At 43.8% G+C, this 15787-nt stretch overlaps 1 protein-coding gene across 1 annotated transcript in view; it reads left to right on the plus strand.

Annotated features, from left to right (window-relative positions):
- The window catches only part of NID1 (nidogen 1), a 93710-nt gene that overhangs the window by 15611 nt on the left and 62312 nt on the right, over window positions 1-15787 (plus strand). The window contains exons 2-5 of the mRNA XM_017670171.3: window positions 6694-6993; window positions 9156-9382; window positions 11823-12196; window positions 14467-14616. Coding sequence (XP_017525660.3) covers window positions 6694-6993; window positions 9156-9382; window positions 11823-12196; window positions 14467-14616 — 1051 coding nt within the window. The remainder of the gene's footprint in view (window positions 1-6693; window positions 6994-9155; window positions 9383-11822; window positions 12197-14466; window positions 14617-15787) is intronic.

Below are 15787 nucleotides of genomic sequence, written 5' to 3' on the forward strand. Positions count from 1 at the left end.
AAATAGAACAGAGAAAGAGAGAAGACTAGTGCTCAAGTCTAGAAAATTGAATGAAATAGCAAAATAACCAAGATGCTTACAACTGGGAAAAAGGGGTTTCTTATTAATCTCCTAAGAGGCTTGGAAGAGTGCAGAGACAAAACAGACTCAATAATCTGAGCAGCAAGAAGGATTTATTTAAGGCAAAGTAAACACTATGCCTCAGAAAGGAGGTGTGCTTAAAGGCTGAGGATTCCTGTCTTTGAAGGATTTCAAGAATGGAGTAAAGGGCCAGGGGAGGGAGCATAAGCTTGGCATGTGGTCTCATGGTGTCTGTTTCTGGTGAGAGGCATTATGTCACCATTCACAGTCAGTCCTCTGGATATTCTGTAAGATAAACTTAACCCAAGGAATTGATTGATCCTGTTCTTTTTCAAGATAGTGGTTACCCTCAAGCAGTGGAAGCATATCATTTAGAACTGCTTGCCCTGCCTTAAGATAGGGTCGGTGTTAGCTAATTATCACTAAGTATGTTAGGAATCTTACCTCCTAATTCCCTAGTTTTTAAAATGGAATCTTAACCTCAAGATGGAATCTCTCCTGTTCTTACTATACTGCTTATATCTCAGCATTTTTCTTCATAGGCAGGAAAAAATTAATCATAATGCTTGTCCCATGTCCCCTGCTCTATCTTAGAGCCATTTCTCTGGTTCTGTGGAGTTAATGGGAAAAAGTTTGCAGTTTTGACTTAGAGTTTTGTTCTGGCACTTCTAGTATAGGATCTTAGGCAAGCCCTATAAACTGAAAGTCACTTTTTCTCAAATGAAGACTAAAGATGATATTAATACCTATTTTACTATGTTTAAAGATGTAACTCAAGTAAAAATGTCTTGTAAATTGCAAAGTGCCTTGTCAGTGGGTCAGGCCCAGTCTCCCTTGGGCTTTAGGCTTGTTATCAGTCAACAGCCACTTTGATTGTACATGGATTTAGCTATTTCCTGGACTTCTCTACAAGTCTTCCTTTTCTTAGGCCCTTTAAGGTTTCCAGCTTTGTCTGTCTTCCCAGTCTCTATCCATGAAGCTATCCCATGAAACTTTGCAGCCTCCTGGACTTTTGCCTCCAATTCCTTTAAACTTGGCGGCCTTATGTGACAGAAAGAGCATGGGTTATGGACCCTAGCAGATGTGGGTTTGAAGTTTGATTTCATCTTGTGTGTGACATTAGATAACTTTCGTATCATTTCCTTGTCTGTTTTATAAATGTGAAAAGATGGATGGTTGTGTTAAATCCTAAAAAATGCAAACTGCTTTAGTAAAGGTACTCACACTTAGAAGACATTCAACAAATTTGTTGTCCCTCCATTCTTTACCTTTAAGTACCTGCTTCCACCCACCCATTCACTTCTGCAACATTATGCAATTTCATTGTCTTCTCATACAGCAATTTGCATTTCCAAAATGATCCCATTTGTTACTTATTTGTGCCTACCTCAAGTATTCTTAACCACATCTGTTTTGGAGAAAGCTTTCCCACTGTTGCAGGCTGCTTTCTGCCCTGGGGACTGCAATTAGCCTCATTTCAGCCTAAAAAGGTAGTTGTTTTACTTCTTTGGTATGCATTTAAATACAAAGAATCTAATTTTAATTTATGGAGTCTAGACCCTCTCCAGTGATTTGTGCTGTCAGTTCACTTTAAAGATGAACACAAGACAGGAAGTATCTTTTTAAGTGCCCCCATTCTGAGCTTGCTGTTCTGTCCACCCTCTTCCTACTGCCAGCTGATTTGAAACAATTGTACGTAAATGGTCCAGCTGTTAGCCATGTGATGCTTGGCATTTTTGCCCTGGGCAAAATGTTTACTGGTATAATTGACAGTGTTGTGCCCTGGGTAGCTGGATGAAGAGTCTACTGTTTGGTGTGTTTCTTGGAGTGAGCAAATAGATACGTTCTATAAAGAGGCATTACACTGCTAACATACTGAGCTGAAGTTTAATTTTGCTAAGACTTTTCTTACCCAGTGTGAACTGTAAGTAAGATTACAGGGCAATATTTATATCAAGCAATGTGCTGAAAGTAGCTGCTGTTCAAGAGAGAAGTGGTATATTATTTACTCCACTATGAACTTCAGGGAGGCAATATTTGGCTAGTCTGAGTTACCTTAAGACAATAACAGCATCAGTGTCCTCAGTGTCATCATCATCATTATTACTATTAAAGCTCTGTTAATAATTCAGATGGATTTCTCAGGAGCACATTCACTCCACAAGACTTCTGAGGTATGAACAAGGATCGTGCCGATGCCATTGGGAGTCGGGGCTCCAAAGTGCTAATTGCAACCTGTTAAAAGACCATCTGAGGCATATTAGAATTTTTTAGAGTTTATTTGAGCAAAAATCAGCTTGACTGAGGCAGCATCCCATCTAAGAGACAGGAGCTCCAAGGAGTTGTACAAAATGAAAGACTTTTATAGGCAGAAGGGAGTGGGAACAAGGAAGTTTTCTGGCAAAAAAGGCGGTTGGTTATTGCAAAGGTATTTCCCCCTAGGGGATGGCAGAGGTCTATCTGCCAGATTACGCAACTAGTGCTGGTCAGATGATTCCTGATTGACCGGTTTAAGATTCTGTTCTGGGAGGGCAGAAAGTGTAATCAAATTAAGTCTTCATTTTGGTTAAGTGGGGCTGAGCAGAAGTGACTCCATTTTGTGCCTGTTGTCTTATTTTTTAGCAAGAGGGAGAGAGGTACAGACATAAAGGATCTGATGGTAAACCCTGCTTGGGGAGGGGAGGATGGCTTCATAAGGAGACAGAGGTTCTGCAAGGACACAAGCTGAGGAAGGGTCTGCAAGGCAGAGGGGACCATGGATGCCAGAGCATTCTGTGTTAGCTGGGTGAAACACCATGGCGAGTCTGGAGACGTGTAAGCATTTAAAAAATTTTTTTCCAGCACATGTATTTCTACTCCAGCCTTCTTTTCACCAAGATTCATATCAAAACTAAAATCTGGTCCCATACTCCATGGCATTTTTTTAGCTAGCACTCAGGTGGTGAGGAGAAAGCCATACTTGTGCTGTGTTATACTTGTGCTCAATGATTGCTTCCTCTGGACTCCACTCTGCATAGGGAGCCTCAAGGCTCCGTAACCTTTGATCAGCTTTAACTACAGAGTCCTTTAACTGCAAGCACCTTCTGCTCATGAAGTCTAACACACCCAGGGCAACTAGCCCTCCTGAAAATTCCTGGTAGCAGAGAGTCAAGGGCTGCTGGGGAGATTTGAGGCGCCCCAGGGAAGGAGGGATTCAGACAATGAACTCGGCCCTTCTCCGGACAGAGAACCCTGATATTATCTTACTCATAAAAGCTATCTACCCTTCTTTTCTTGACTTTAGATCGATTACATTCATTATGCATTCAGAAAACCTTTTTATTATGGAAAATTTCAACCACAACACATGCAAAAATAGAATATTATAATGTGCTCACTTGGATCACTCCGTTTCAACAAGTATCACTTTGTGGCTTATCTAGTTTTATTTATATCCCTGCTTATCACTAATACTAACCCCTCACCTAAACTGGATTGTTTCTCAGCAAATCCCAGACATTTTATTTCATTGGAAATATTTCAGAATGCATCTCTAAAAAATGACTCTTTTTTTAAACAAAACAGCAAAGTCACTATCACCCTAAATATTAATTCCTAATGTCATCCAATATCAAAATAGGTTTATAAAATGTTTTATTTTGCTTTTCAGTTGACTGGTTTAAATCAGGAGCCAGGCGAAGACCACACATTGCATGTGGTACATACAGTTCCTAGGACTTCCTTGGATTTCCAAATCCACAGGTTCTCCTCACTTCCTTTTTTCTTGCAATGTATTTATTAAAGAAATTGGGTCTGTGTCTTTCCGAATATCCCACATTCTGGATTTTGCTGATCATGTCCCCTCGGGTATCATTTAATGTGTTCTTCTGGCCCTGTAATTCCTGGAAACTGGGAGATCTAGAGACTTGCTCAGAGTCAGGTTATTGGCTCACATTTATGCACACTCTTCTTTTAGTATCCGATGCTCCATTCCAGTGGAAGGACCTCAGTGATATGGGGTGCTGTGATCCCTCAAGTGGCTCACCAGAGGAACTCATGCTTCTTCAGGCATTATTTCTAAAAACAACCTTTGTATGCAGGCCTTCTCCTATGTGAGCCTTGCCACCCCATTTCCTGGAGGAGGCCAGGAGGGAGAGACCGACCCATGCCAGACAGCATATAAGCTCCGCAGCTTAAGTGGTGACCCAGAGGGTCATGGACCCCGCCCTTGAGGGATGCCCCACCTAGTGAGGACTGTGCCAGAGCCAGTGGACAAGTAAGTGGGATCATTACCAACTGTGGTGCATGCCTAGAAGGAAACAAATAGGAGGCAGAGATGTAAACTGGGGGTCAGGGAGTGAGAGGATGGAGAAAGGGGCATCCAGCCTACACCGGGTACACGGAAAAGGCTCTCTTAGCAGGTGTTATTTCAGCTGAGCCCTGGAGGGTGAGAAAGAGCCAGTCAGTTGAGTGCATGAGTAAGGGATGAAATGGTAGCAGGGATGGAGAAAGTGCCATATACTTAGGACATGCAGGACATGTGATGAGAAAGAGGAAAGAGTCAGTCTGACTCCCAAGTGTCCTGGCTTAAGCAGCTGGTGAATGGCAGTCATGGCGATAGCCCTGGACACCTGGACCGGTGACTGTGTGACTCTCTGTGGTTCCCCGTGTGCTCCCCACCCTTCTATTGAATTACTTGACTTGAAAACGATGGAAAAAAGGAACAAGGCTAGTAGGAGCCTCCCGTGCTTGACAGATTTGTGAGGTGAGACTGGCAAGTCTACCACTTACTGGTATAGCTGAAAAAACCTGAAAAAAAGCCACATTTACTGGGGAGAAATTTAAAGCTAAGACTCAGATAAAACTTCTGGATGTTCTGTAGATGACATTTATCTTTGATGTGATCTTTCTTCATTATCACAGACAGTGCAGTTGATGTGCCATAAAAATAATCTAACACTAATAAGGGTTATGTGGTCTTCGTCCAAAGCATTTGCAGCGCTTCGTGATACTTGTTTAAAAGCTCAAGCCCCAAAGCATTCCTTATGAAAGAGAAACATTCCTGTGCCCAGATTCTACATAATAAAAGTCACCAGGAGTGTTCAAAATTCTTGGACCTACTTAAATTTCACAGGAATACAGCTTTTTAACATAACATTATCTGTATGTGGCCTCCGTGTGATCACTTCTACTAGCAGCTGGTAACTGCCTGCTTCTGGCTTGAGAAGTGAGCTGGTTCCCACACTCCCACATGCATACCCATCGGGATGCTTGTGCTGGGAGCTATTGGGATGGGCTGGGGGAGGAAGCGGGTGAGAAACCAGCTGGGCTAAGCTCCTGCCCAACTCCTGCTCTGACTCCTTCTCAGCAACCTGTCAGCCTATTTGAGAAAACCATTGCTGGTACCAGCTGGTGATGGAGAATGTGCTACCTGACCAGTGAACAGCCTGTGACGTTTGGTAAAGGGAGGGTTTGGCTAAGTCCAAACTGAACTCCCCAAACTTAAGCTCTTTTCCCTCCTGGGCCACAGTTGGCTTCACCACACTGAGCCTTTCTACCTGTTCTTTGCATTGTTGCAAGGGTTTGCCCTATGTTCCTGCTCTTCTTGCCCACTCCTACCCCTCCTCTGTGATGAGGTCCGAAGTGTGAAGGATCAGGCTGTGGGAGGAAACCCACAGGCCTGCTGATCAGTTCCTGCACAAATGAGAGTCCCTTTTTTTTGCATGGTATTCTTACACTCTGCAGCCTTTTAGTACAAACTAGGTGCCATTTGCAAAATCTCTCCCATTTGATTAGAAGACTAAAAAATTCACACATTCTCAAAGTACAAAGACCACTGGAACTGGTGTTCTGTGGACCCAGTCGATTGTGCCCAACAGCAGTGAGAGGGGTTAAAGCCTCATTCTTCACATGGCTTTGCAGGGGCCCAAGTCGTGTCACTCCCACCCCCCCACCCACTGGATGGCTGTTGGTCGCTTTCTATTTTCCCAAGGAGTGTGGATTTTAGCTGGATAAGAACAGTTATAGGCAGTTATAACTGATTTCAGGGAGGCTATACACACAGTGATTAAGAGGGTCAACTTTGAAGTTGGGCTCCTTGGGTTCAATCCCAGTGCTGCCACTTATTGGTGATTTTGGACAAAGTGATTAACTTACCTCTTTTCCCCATCAGAAAAAATGTGGATAGTAGTAGTATGCAGTCTACGGAGTTCTCCTGGGGAGTAGATGTTAACAAGATGCCTGGAACATGGTAAACATTTAGTAAATGTTAGCTGTTACCCTAACACACCAAACTATTCACAATAATGGTATCATAATGTCCCATTCAAATTTACTTCTTGACCCTGTACTTATTGTTAACTTACTATACTCTGTTGGTATCAGTCCATCAGACTGGACTTCTGGACTGTGGGTTTCTTGAAGGCAGAGAATGTGTGCGACCCATTTGTGGACCCGCAGCACTCAGCACAGCCCTAGTGTGCCCTGATTCCTCCACTGGCTTAGATAGCTCATGTCTGAATGGTGCTTTGCAGAATATAAGGCATGTGTACAGCGTTCTGCGAGTGGGAGCTCAGTCCCCCTAAGGAAGATGTTGTCTCTGTACTCCTCTGAACTAGTCTTGGTTTTGCACAGGTTACCACAAATGGCATGATTGCCATGACAGAACCGCCAGCCAAAGAATCCTCTCCTGGGCTCTTCCCACCAACCTTCGGAGCAGTCGCACCTTTCCTGGCAGACTTGGACACGACAGGTGGCCTTGGGAAGGTTTATTATCGAGAAGATTTATCCCCCTCTGTCACTCAGCTGGCTGCAGATAGTGTCCAGAGAGGGTTCCCTGAAGTCTCTTTCCAGCCCAATAGCGTGGTGGTTGCCACTTGGGAATCTGTGGCCCCCTACCAAGGGCCAAGCCAGGACCCCGCGCAGGAAGGCAAGGTGAGCACTCACCCGGGTACACGTGCAAGCAGTGCAACAGGCGGGCGTCTGCACTGTGGTCTGCCAGGAAGCACTGCGTTTATGTGCATCGTGCCTCTGTACCAATAAAGTCAGGTCACATGAAAGCAAATCTGCTCGGTTGGATCTTGCAGGTCCAAGACTTCCAAAAGCTTTAGCTTCAAGGCTGTGTAAGTCTGTGTTTTAGTGATGATTAGATGTAGAGAAAGCCAGTTCCTGAGAGGACTGCTGCATGGCCAGAACAGGGTTCATAAACTGCATCCCCTAGCTGCTCTTCCTTTGGGGGGTGGGCAGTGGGGGGCGGGTTCTAGTTAAAGAGAGAAGTTACTAACATGAAGTGAGGGGTAGAATAATGAAGCAACAAAGTAGGCTTGAGACATGTGCTGAAGAAATAAAGGCAAGGCCCACCTCTGGTTGGGTTGACAAGAGCCATTTGCACCGTGTGAGTGGTTCAGAGCCAAGTGTATTGTAATTCACCGGTGGGCCTCTCTGGGGCCTCGGTGGTCAGGGAAGCCTGTAAAGGGGGTGTAGAGTTTGGACTAACCATGAAGGAAGGGGAATATCTGAGAAGGTCAAGAAGCTGTCTCCAACAAATCTGACATAACTCTTTAGGACATGCCTCAGTTTCTCCTTGGAAAAAATAATTTCGTTCCACCATGGTTACATTTGTATAGTATTACAGGGTAGAGAGACACTTGAAAGGTGTTCCAGGCTGGTAGTTCCCAAAGTGTGCACCACAGAATGGTAGTCCTGCCAGACTGTCCTTGAAAAAAGCCCCACCAAGCCCCCGGCCAAATAAGTTTGGGAAATGCTAAAACTGTATCTCTCTTGATGACTCACTCTGGAAAGTCCTACAATAGATAACCCTGCTTAGATTAATTTAATTTTGCAGCTCCCAAACCTTTTGGCTATACCCTTTGTTCCCTCCCCAATATGACCCATTACATTCCACAGAAAACACTTTGGAAAAAGTCTGTTATTGGCCTGCATGACTCGTTTTGCTTTGCCACCTGTGTGTACCTGAGTGCTGTACTTGAAAACTGCTTAAAACCTTGAATTTCTTGAGTGTGAGTCCCTTTCACTTGAGTGATCAATGCCTGACCCCTAGTACAGAGCTCCAGCTTGCCGCTCTGGCCTAATCTCCCCTAATCCTTCCTTCTCTGCATACTCTTTGCAGCAGCTGTGTCAAATTCTTTTCAATTCCCTGATCGTGCCTTTTTTTTTTTTGACCCACAGTACCATGTACTTGCTGTCCTCTCCTCATGACGTCTGCTCCCTGACTCTCATTACAGCTGTTGGGCAGTCCTTCAGATTCCAATAGCCTCCTCTGCTCCCGCCTTTCCCAGCCTTGGGCACTTCATCGTATGGCTCCTATGTGCTTGCACACAACACTGTTACAGAATCTGTCCCCCAGCTTTGCAATGTTTTGTGCACGTCAGTTCCCCATTTGGACCATAAATTCCCAGAATGCACATTTCTATCCTTTGCATCTACATTGCTCATCCAATGCCTGGGATATGGGAAAGGTACTAACACTGAAACACTTTTTCTGTGTCTGACCCTGCATATGCCCTCCCACATAGTCCTCCTAACATTTCTGTGAAGTAGGTGGCCTTGTCTCCATCTTACAGATTCAGAAATGGAGTCCAAGAGCTGAAGTAGCATAGCATGCCCAAGGTCACACAACCAATGACGAGTAGAACAATGACTTTGATCCACAACTGTGTGCTCCCAAAGCTCATTACCTTTCTTACTGTGTGGTGTCTGGAACTGAATATCTGTATGCCAAATGGTGGGTGTGTTTAATGGCCATGGAAGCAAATTCTAAGGGTAAGAATTTGCAAAGTTGTGGGAGATTTAGGCCACCATCTAGAGGTACCAATTCTATAATTTTTGATTAATCTTAAGGTCACAGTTATGCAGAAGGTATTCATTAATTAATTAAAACATTTCATGTCGACATAGCCATAGAGTTAGTTAAGTGGAGCTCTCCTGGAATACTTGGCCCTTGCTACAAGACCTTCTTTTAGAATAAGTTACTTATTCTGCCATCTCTGTACTTTCTATGTGGAGTCTGGTGAATAGCACATTTTAAGATCTGTAGATATTTTCCTGAGTAACTGAATTTTAACTCATCTTCACAGAGAAACACATTCCAGGCTGTTCTGGCCTCCTCTGATTCCAGCACCTACGCCATTTTCCTTTATCCTGAAGATGGTCTGCAGTTCCACACAACATTCTCCAAAAAGGACAAGAGCCATGTCCCCGCTGTGGTGGCATTTAGTCAAGGCTCAGGGGGATCCCTGTGGAACAGCGATGGCGCTTACAATATATTTGCTAATGACAGAGAAGCGATTGGAAATTTGGCCAAGTATGTTTTCTTCCTTCTTCAGTAGATTCTCCCCTTAATAAGAGTATCATTTCATTATTTTATTAAAGATCTAAAGGGTTTTACAGAACATTGCCTAAAAATGTTCCCATGGATTTTAATTTTGTAGATAGTTTTTATATTATATAGTGCTTTTTCCTGATGAACTAAGGAAATATACTCTTAAGATGAACAGGTATCCTGTTTTTCAGATTATCATCCTCATTTGAAACAGTTTCTACCATCTTCTTTTAAGTACAAAGTTAGAAATAATAGGTATTCAGACCTATCTCCTGCTATGAACCTGAGGCTAAAAAAACCCTTTTGCCCCCACATTGATTAAGGAGGAAATTCTTACAAAGAGAAACAGTGTTCTCTTAGGTTATTTTGTAGAATTTGGAAAAAGTGGGTAGAGCTCAGACTTTTTTCTAAGCTTTTCCTAAAATTAAAATCTTTCTTCTGCCATTATTCTTTAAACAATAAAGAAAGGAACCCTCCCCTCCACCCAATTCATATTATCAAATTAAGCCTAAAACTCCTCTGCTCTTTACTTAATGGTGTGCTTAACAACTGGCTTTATGGGGTGGGTGAAGCCCTCATTTACAGTGTTTGCCATTTCTGTGGTGTAAATACTCCTACCACGGCCTCACATTATCTTGCTCAACATGGAGTTTAAAAAAGATGAACCATTACATAGTCTTCTTAGCATACACATGCCATAAACTTAATTAACTTCAAGAAAACATAGATGGTGGTAAAATAATTCTAATGTGACAAGGTTTGAATATTTATTGCCTTTGTTTTTAATAAAATTTATTTAATTGTAAGTTTACATAATTTCATTTTTTACAAGGGCTGTGTTTACTAACTGGCTTGCCAGATTCCCAGTATTTAACAACTGGCTCTCACGAGCTGCTGCAGGCAAGCTCGTGCATGACACTGCCTTCACTTGGGTCCCAAGCAGGCAGATTGATTAGATGTCCTATTTCTGTAGGACTTTCTTGATTCTTCATCCCCCATTCCACCCCATTTTTTTGCTCAATGTTCTCCAGTGAGTAATGTGTGTCCCTTCTTCCTGTGGTATAATCTGGTCATTTTAATAATTTATGATAGGAGCACTTCTAATCTTAGACACATAAGAACAGTAAAATTGGTGGAGCAAGAAGTAGAGATCAGGGTTATTCTATTTTATTTTATAATTATAAAATGCCTTTAGGTTCTGAATCTCACTAGTGTTTCACGATACCCTTTGAACATAAAAAGGTAAGCTGAGACCTGAGATTCCACAACTAATAGAGTTAGGATATCTAATAAACCAAGACTGTGCTGTTTTTACTCTGACACCAAATATGGGGTATTTTTTTCCCCACACCAACCAATTCTACAATTCTCTGGACACAACTGGGTGTCCTGCAATTCAATTTAATTTGGACACTAACCACCCAAGTGAGCAAAGACCCCACAGGTTAAGGGCTCAGCCCTACAAGACTGTCCCAGGTTGCACCTGTACATCTGATCAACCAGCTGCAAATGGGTTTCCACGACCCCCTGCTCAGGTTTGATAATTTGCTGGAACAGCTCACAGACCTTAAGAAAGCACTTCACTTACTGTTACCAGTTTATCTGAAGGGATACAACTCAGGAAGAGCCAAATGGAAGAGAGACAGAGGGCAAGGTATGGGGGAAGGGGGCTCGGAGCTTCCATACCCTCTTGGGGTGCACCACTCCCTTAGCACCTTGAGGTGTTTGCCAACCCAAAAGCTCTCCAAGCTCCTCATGTAGGGGTTTTTACTCACATAGGCATGCCTGATTAAGTCATTGATCATTGGTAACTAACTGAATCTCCAGCTCCTCTTTCCTCCCTGGAAGTCAGGGTAGGGGGCTGAAAATTCCAACTCTGTAATAACGCGTTGGTCTTTCTCGTGGCCAGCCCCCAACAGGAAGCTGTCTAGGGTCCCCAGCCACCAGTTCTCTTGTTAGCATACGAAAACACACTCATCCCTCCAGAGATTACAAGGATTTTAGGAGCTGTAAGCCAGAACTGGAGACAAAGACCAAAGATAGATATCTTGTATCACACCACACCCTGGACAGAGAATAAGGGAGAAAGTGAGTTACTCTGGTCAGCAGGTGGCTCATATGATAGGGCATTGACCAGTGACTACACAGTGTAGGCCACATTTTTAAGGCCTGACGTGGCACTGGAGCACCCCCTCAAATGGCTGAAGGCAAGCCTTTGCCAGTGTTGTGACATTTGGTTATGGCCTTGCCTAGTGGCCCTGGATGGACTCAGCTCTGTGCTGACCAGACACCCTCCCACCTGGCTATAGGCAGAAGCAGGCAGTGGTTTTCAGGTTGACACAGATCCCAGGGCTCCTGCTTGCTTATGGGGCCGTTTGCTGGGTTGCTAGCCTGTTTCCAAGAAGCCTGTCCTTCCCCCTAGGAGCAGCAACTCTGGGCAGCAGGGCGTCTGGGTGTTTGAGATTGGGAGTCCTGCCACGGCCAGTGGCGTGGTGCCCTCGGACGTGAACCTGGGACTGGACGACGGAGCAGAGTATGATGATGAAGATTATGACTCCGTGACACGTCTGAGCCTGGAGGAAGGGGGCACCACATCCATCCCCTATGAGGCTCCTAGAAGGGGAGACACGGGCACATACAACATGCCAAGTGTCCTCATTCCTGGTCGCCTGGCTACCGAGAGACCCCTGGGACCTCCCACGGAGAGAACCAGGGCTTTCCTGCTGCCAGGGGAGAGGTTTTCCCAGCAGCACCCGCAGGTCATAGATGTGGACGAAGTGGAGGAGACAGGAGTTGGTAAGGCCGTTTAAACTGCAGTTGAACACTTGGTTCTCTGGACAGGAGGGTGGCGGAAGGGTGTCAGTGCGCATTCCATGATGGTGTGTGAGGATGAGAGCCTGTGGGGGTGGGGCCGCCTCACAGGTGCAGAGCACCAGTGGGCTGGCTCCATGGCCTCAAAAATTCCAAGTATCTTCTGGGATCAGGCTTGTGGTTATGGAGACTGCTGAGCGGGTCCACTTCCAAGTTTCCTATTTCCTGCTTTTGGTCTGTTTTAAAGAAAAAAGTGCTTTTGTGTTGTTTTGACTTAGTTTCTTATTTGTGACTTTTGAGATCAGAAACATGTTCACCCACCTGAAAAAACATTTCAGAAGTTCCTTTGACTATGTATGCAGTTTATCTTTGGCATTTATTTCCTCTTAGTTTTGGAACGAGAATGGTTGATTATTATTCCTCCCAGGTTCCGTCAGTTTTGGAGTTGTTTGTAAAGATTGAAAAATACAAAATCAGTAGCTCTCCCTTTTAAAGATAGTTTTAAAATACGATACCTCTAGTCAACCGTATTATATCAGATTTTTGCTACATTTTGAGGGAAAACCATTGGAACCCCATGCTTTGCTTTGTCTTATAAAAGACATTCAAACTAAGTTGTCATTATTTTTTGCTCCTCAAGTTGACTTATAATCCATTAAGAGTCATATAAATGGTGTGGTCCAGTTTAAATGAGGTTTACAACTCTACTGTTTCTACTGTGAAGCTCTCAGAAGGCCCTCAGAAAAATATACTCCATTCCACATTATTCACTCATTTTTGTTTCTCCTTACTTGCTCTTATTTGGCTCGTAACAATATAGTCATTACTGTTCACTGAGTATCCCAAAGCCTTGGACAAAGGCTTGTGGCCAGGGGTAGTGTGCTTGCTTACTTGTGAGGCACAGGAATGGAGGAGGCACCCTTCAGTGGCAAGATGATGACAAGGGTTCATGTCCTGGGCTCTTCCTGCACACACTGCAACCTGGATTTCCTGGGGTGATGCTGACATCTCTTAGCACACAGCACTCGGCTCCTACAGCTGGGTATCAGAGTGATCTCCCAGATGTGTTGGGTATGTTTGCTTGCAGATGTTGAGCTGAAATTCTCATTTTTGTAGCCATCACTTTGAAATGAGATCATATCTGGCCCAACAACTTATAATGGTTTTACTTGACACTGGTGAACACCTAGATTTAAACGCCAAATGTGTCTAAAACAGATGTCTTTCTGTCCTGTCCCTCTATTCCAGTTATTTCACTGTTTTCATTAGAAAGGAGAGTGTTGTGTAGCCCGCAGTGCATTCCTGGTGTTATCTGAATGGTCACCACTGATACCAAAGCCATAACAGACCCTGGCTGGGTCCTGGTCTTGCAACCAAAGCTTATGCAATCAGTAATGTCACATGTGCTCAGCTCAGGGTCTGTGTTCTTGGCTCCAAATGATATCTTTACACATACTGGAAATTCCCTCTGAGTAGGTAGGACCAGTTGAATCTACCTAGCAGTAAACTTAACCTTTTATCTTCACTCACAATAGTCAAATATAAATTGGATCATTATCTCCTCTAAAAGTTCATCCCCTCTTGTGCCTTTAAACTTTGTTCCAAATTTATTTGCCCTGGATTAAGTATAATGAGCAGTTCATAATTCTAATATCATGAACCTGGGAGGTAGAAATTTGAAATAGGGAGAAATTCTTTGTTTCTTGGGTCAAAGGCTCTTAGACCAGGTATAATTTAGGAATTATTTTTACTCAGCTTTTTTGAGTAGGGGAGCTTCTGAGTTATCCCCTGGGGACAAGAGAGGGGAAAAATTAAAAAAAATATATTAAGCTGATTATATATATTTTACCACAATTAAAAAAAAGTAAAAAAATATTTTTAGTTACCCCCTCCCCCTTCCCCCACCACAAAAGGTGGGGGATCTTTCTGACTACATTATATGGATACCATATTAAATTTGATATTGGGTGGTAGTAACCTCATGCTGATTTCAGGCATACTGGGTACATCAAATAATAGCATTTTAAAATAATTCACCCTTGTGATTTCTCCAACTCTGTTTAGACCCATTCGCCTTTGGTGGGTTGAGTAATGGAGCCACTATCCTTTTTAAAGAGCTACAGGTAGTGAGTCCTGTCTCTGAATTGCCGGGGCAGATGTGACTTCCTGCTAGGCCGGAGGGTGCACAGGGTAACAGAGCTCTGGTCCACAGCCCTGTGAAGCACTGACAAGTGTGCTGTGTTTTCTCTGAACAGTTTTCAGCTACAACACGGATTCCCACCAGACGTGTGCCAACAACAGACACCAGTGCTCTGTGCACGCCGACTGCAGGGACTTCCCCACGGGCTTCTGCTGCAGCTGTGTTGCTGGCTATACTGGCAATGGCCGGCAATGTGTCGCAGAAGGTACTTTGCTTTTGTGTGTTCTGTTTGTAGGGGAGAAAGAGGAGGGCTAAAGTTTCTCTGTTTGGGGGCTTGTTTTGCAATATTGCCTTTACCTAGATCTCTGGGGGTGCGTAATATTTGTTGTATAACAATGACATTTACTTCTTGCTTCCCATTCTTTCCCATCCTTCTCTAACCATTTTTCTGATGTAGGGAGGTCTCTTCTTTCCTGTGCTATTTCTCCATGTCAGAAATGACTGCCACTGGGAGCCCATCTTTACAACTGCTTCTAACATGGGACGAAGGCGTGTTGAAATTATGCAGCTTGCATGAGGAGTTGTTAATGCCTCTCCTCTTCTTCATTTTCTTTCAAACCTCTTGTTTGGCACTGCTCACAGTCCTGACTAATCATGGTTAAGTGCCAACAGGGCCACGGGGGGCTGGGAAAGACCACAGTTTGTAGCGGGTAAAGCCTACTCTGGCCACCCTTCCTGTTGGGTTTCCTTTCCTCGTCCCCCGAAACTGCAGCATGGTGATGGTGTAGTGCAAGGGGGCCCCACAGTTGGTTCTAGAGCACCAGGCGCACTGTGGGGCTAACTCTAAAATGGATCCAGCTGTGGGCCATCAGTTCTGAGCTCTGTATCCAGCCCTGATGCTCTCAGATGATTAGACAGATCTTCTCTGCACAAGTCTAGGGGTCCAGATAACAGTTTACTCAGAGAGTGAGACCCATGGGAGTCTGCGGCCATAGATGAGAATTAACACAAAAACAACAAAGACCCTACTGTCCTGAACATTTGTCCTTCAGATGCCAAGTCACCTCACTTGTCCCTGGTCATTACCTTGTGCATTTAATGAAGACCCTCAATTCCTTTGCAAAATCAGACTAAATAAAACTCCATAGGAGGAATGGTTTCTGTTTTTCAGAACCCCCTGCCATAGCTATAGTTAAACCAGTTATTTTAATTTGCCAAAAAAGAAGTTCCCCTCTGGGTCACGGTGAAATCAAGTGAGTTTTGTTACATACCATCCACAGTAATGGAAGAAAATTGTGTATACTTTTCACATTAATTTTGAGGGATGTTTTTAACTTCTGTAAATGTGTTTTCTATTTTCTTCCAAATCCTACCTCCCCAGGGAAGGCACGCCTTTGCTTCTTTGTTTTAGGCTTGGCTCTTATACTACTATCACC

The sequence above is a fragment of the Manis javanica genome, chromosome 7 (genome assembly GCF_040802235.1).
Source record: "Manis javanica isolate MJ-LG chromosome 7, MJ_LKY, whole genome shotgun sequence".
Taxonomy (NCBI): Eukaryota; Metazoa; Chordata; class Mammalia; order Pholidota; family Manidae; genus Manis; species Manis javanica.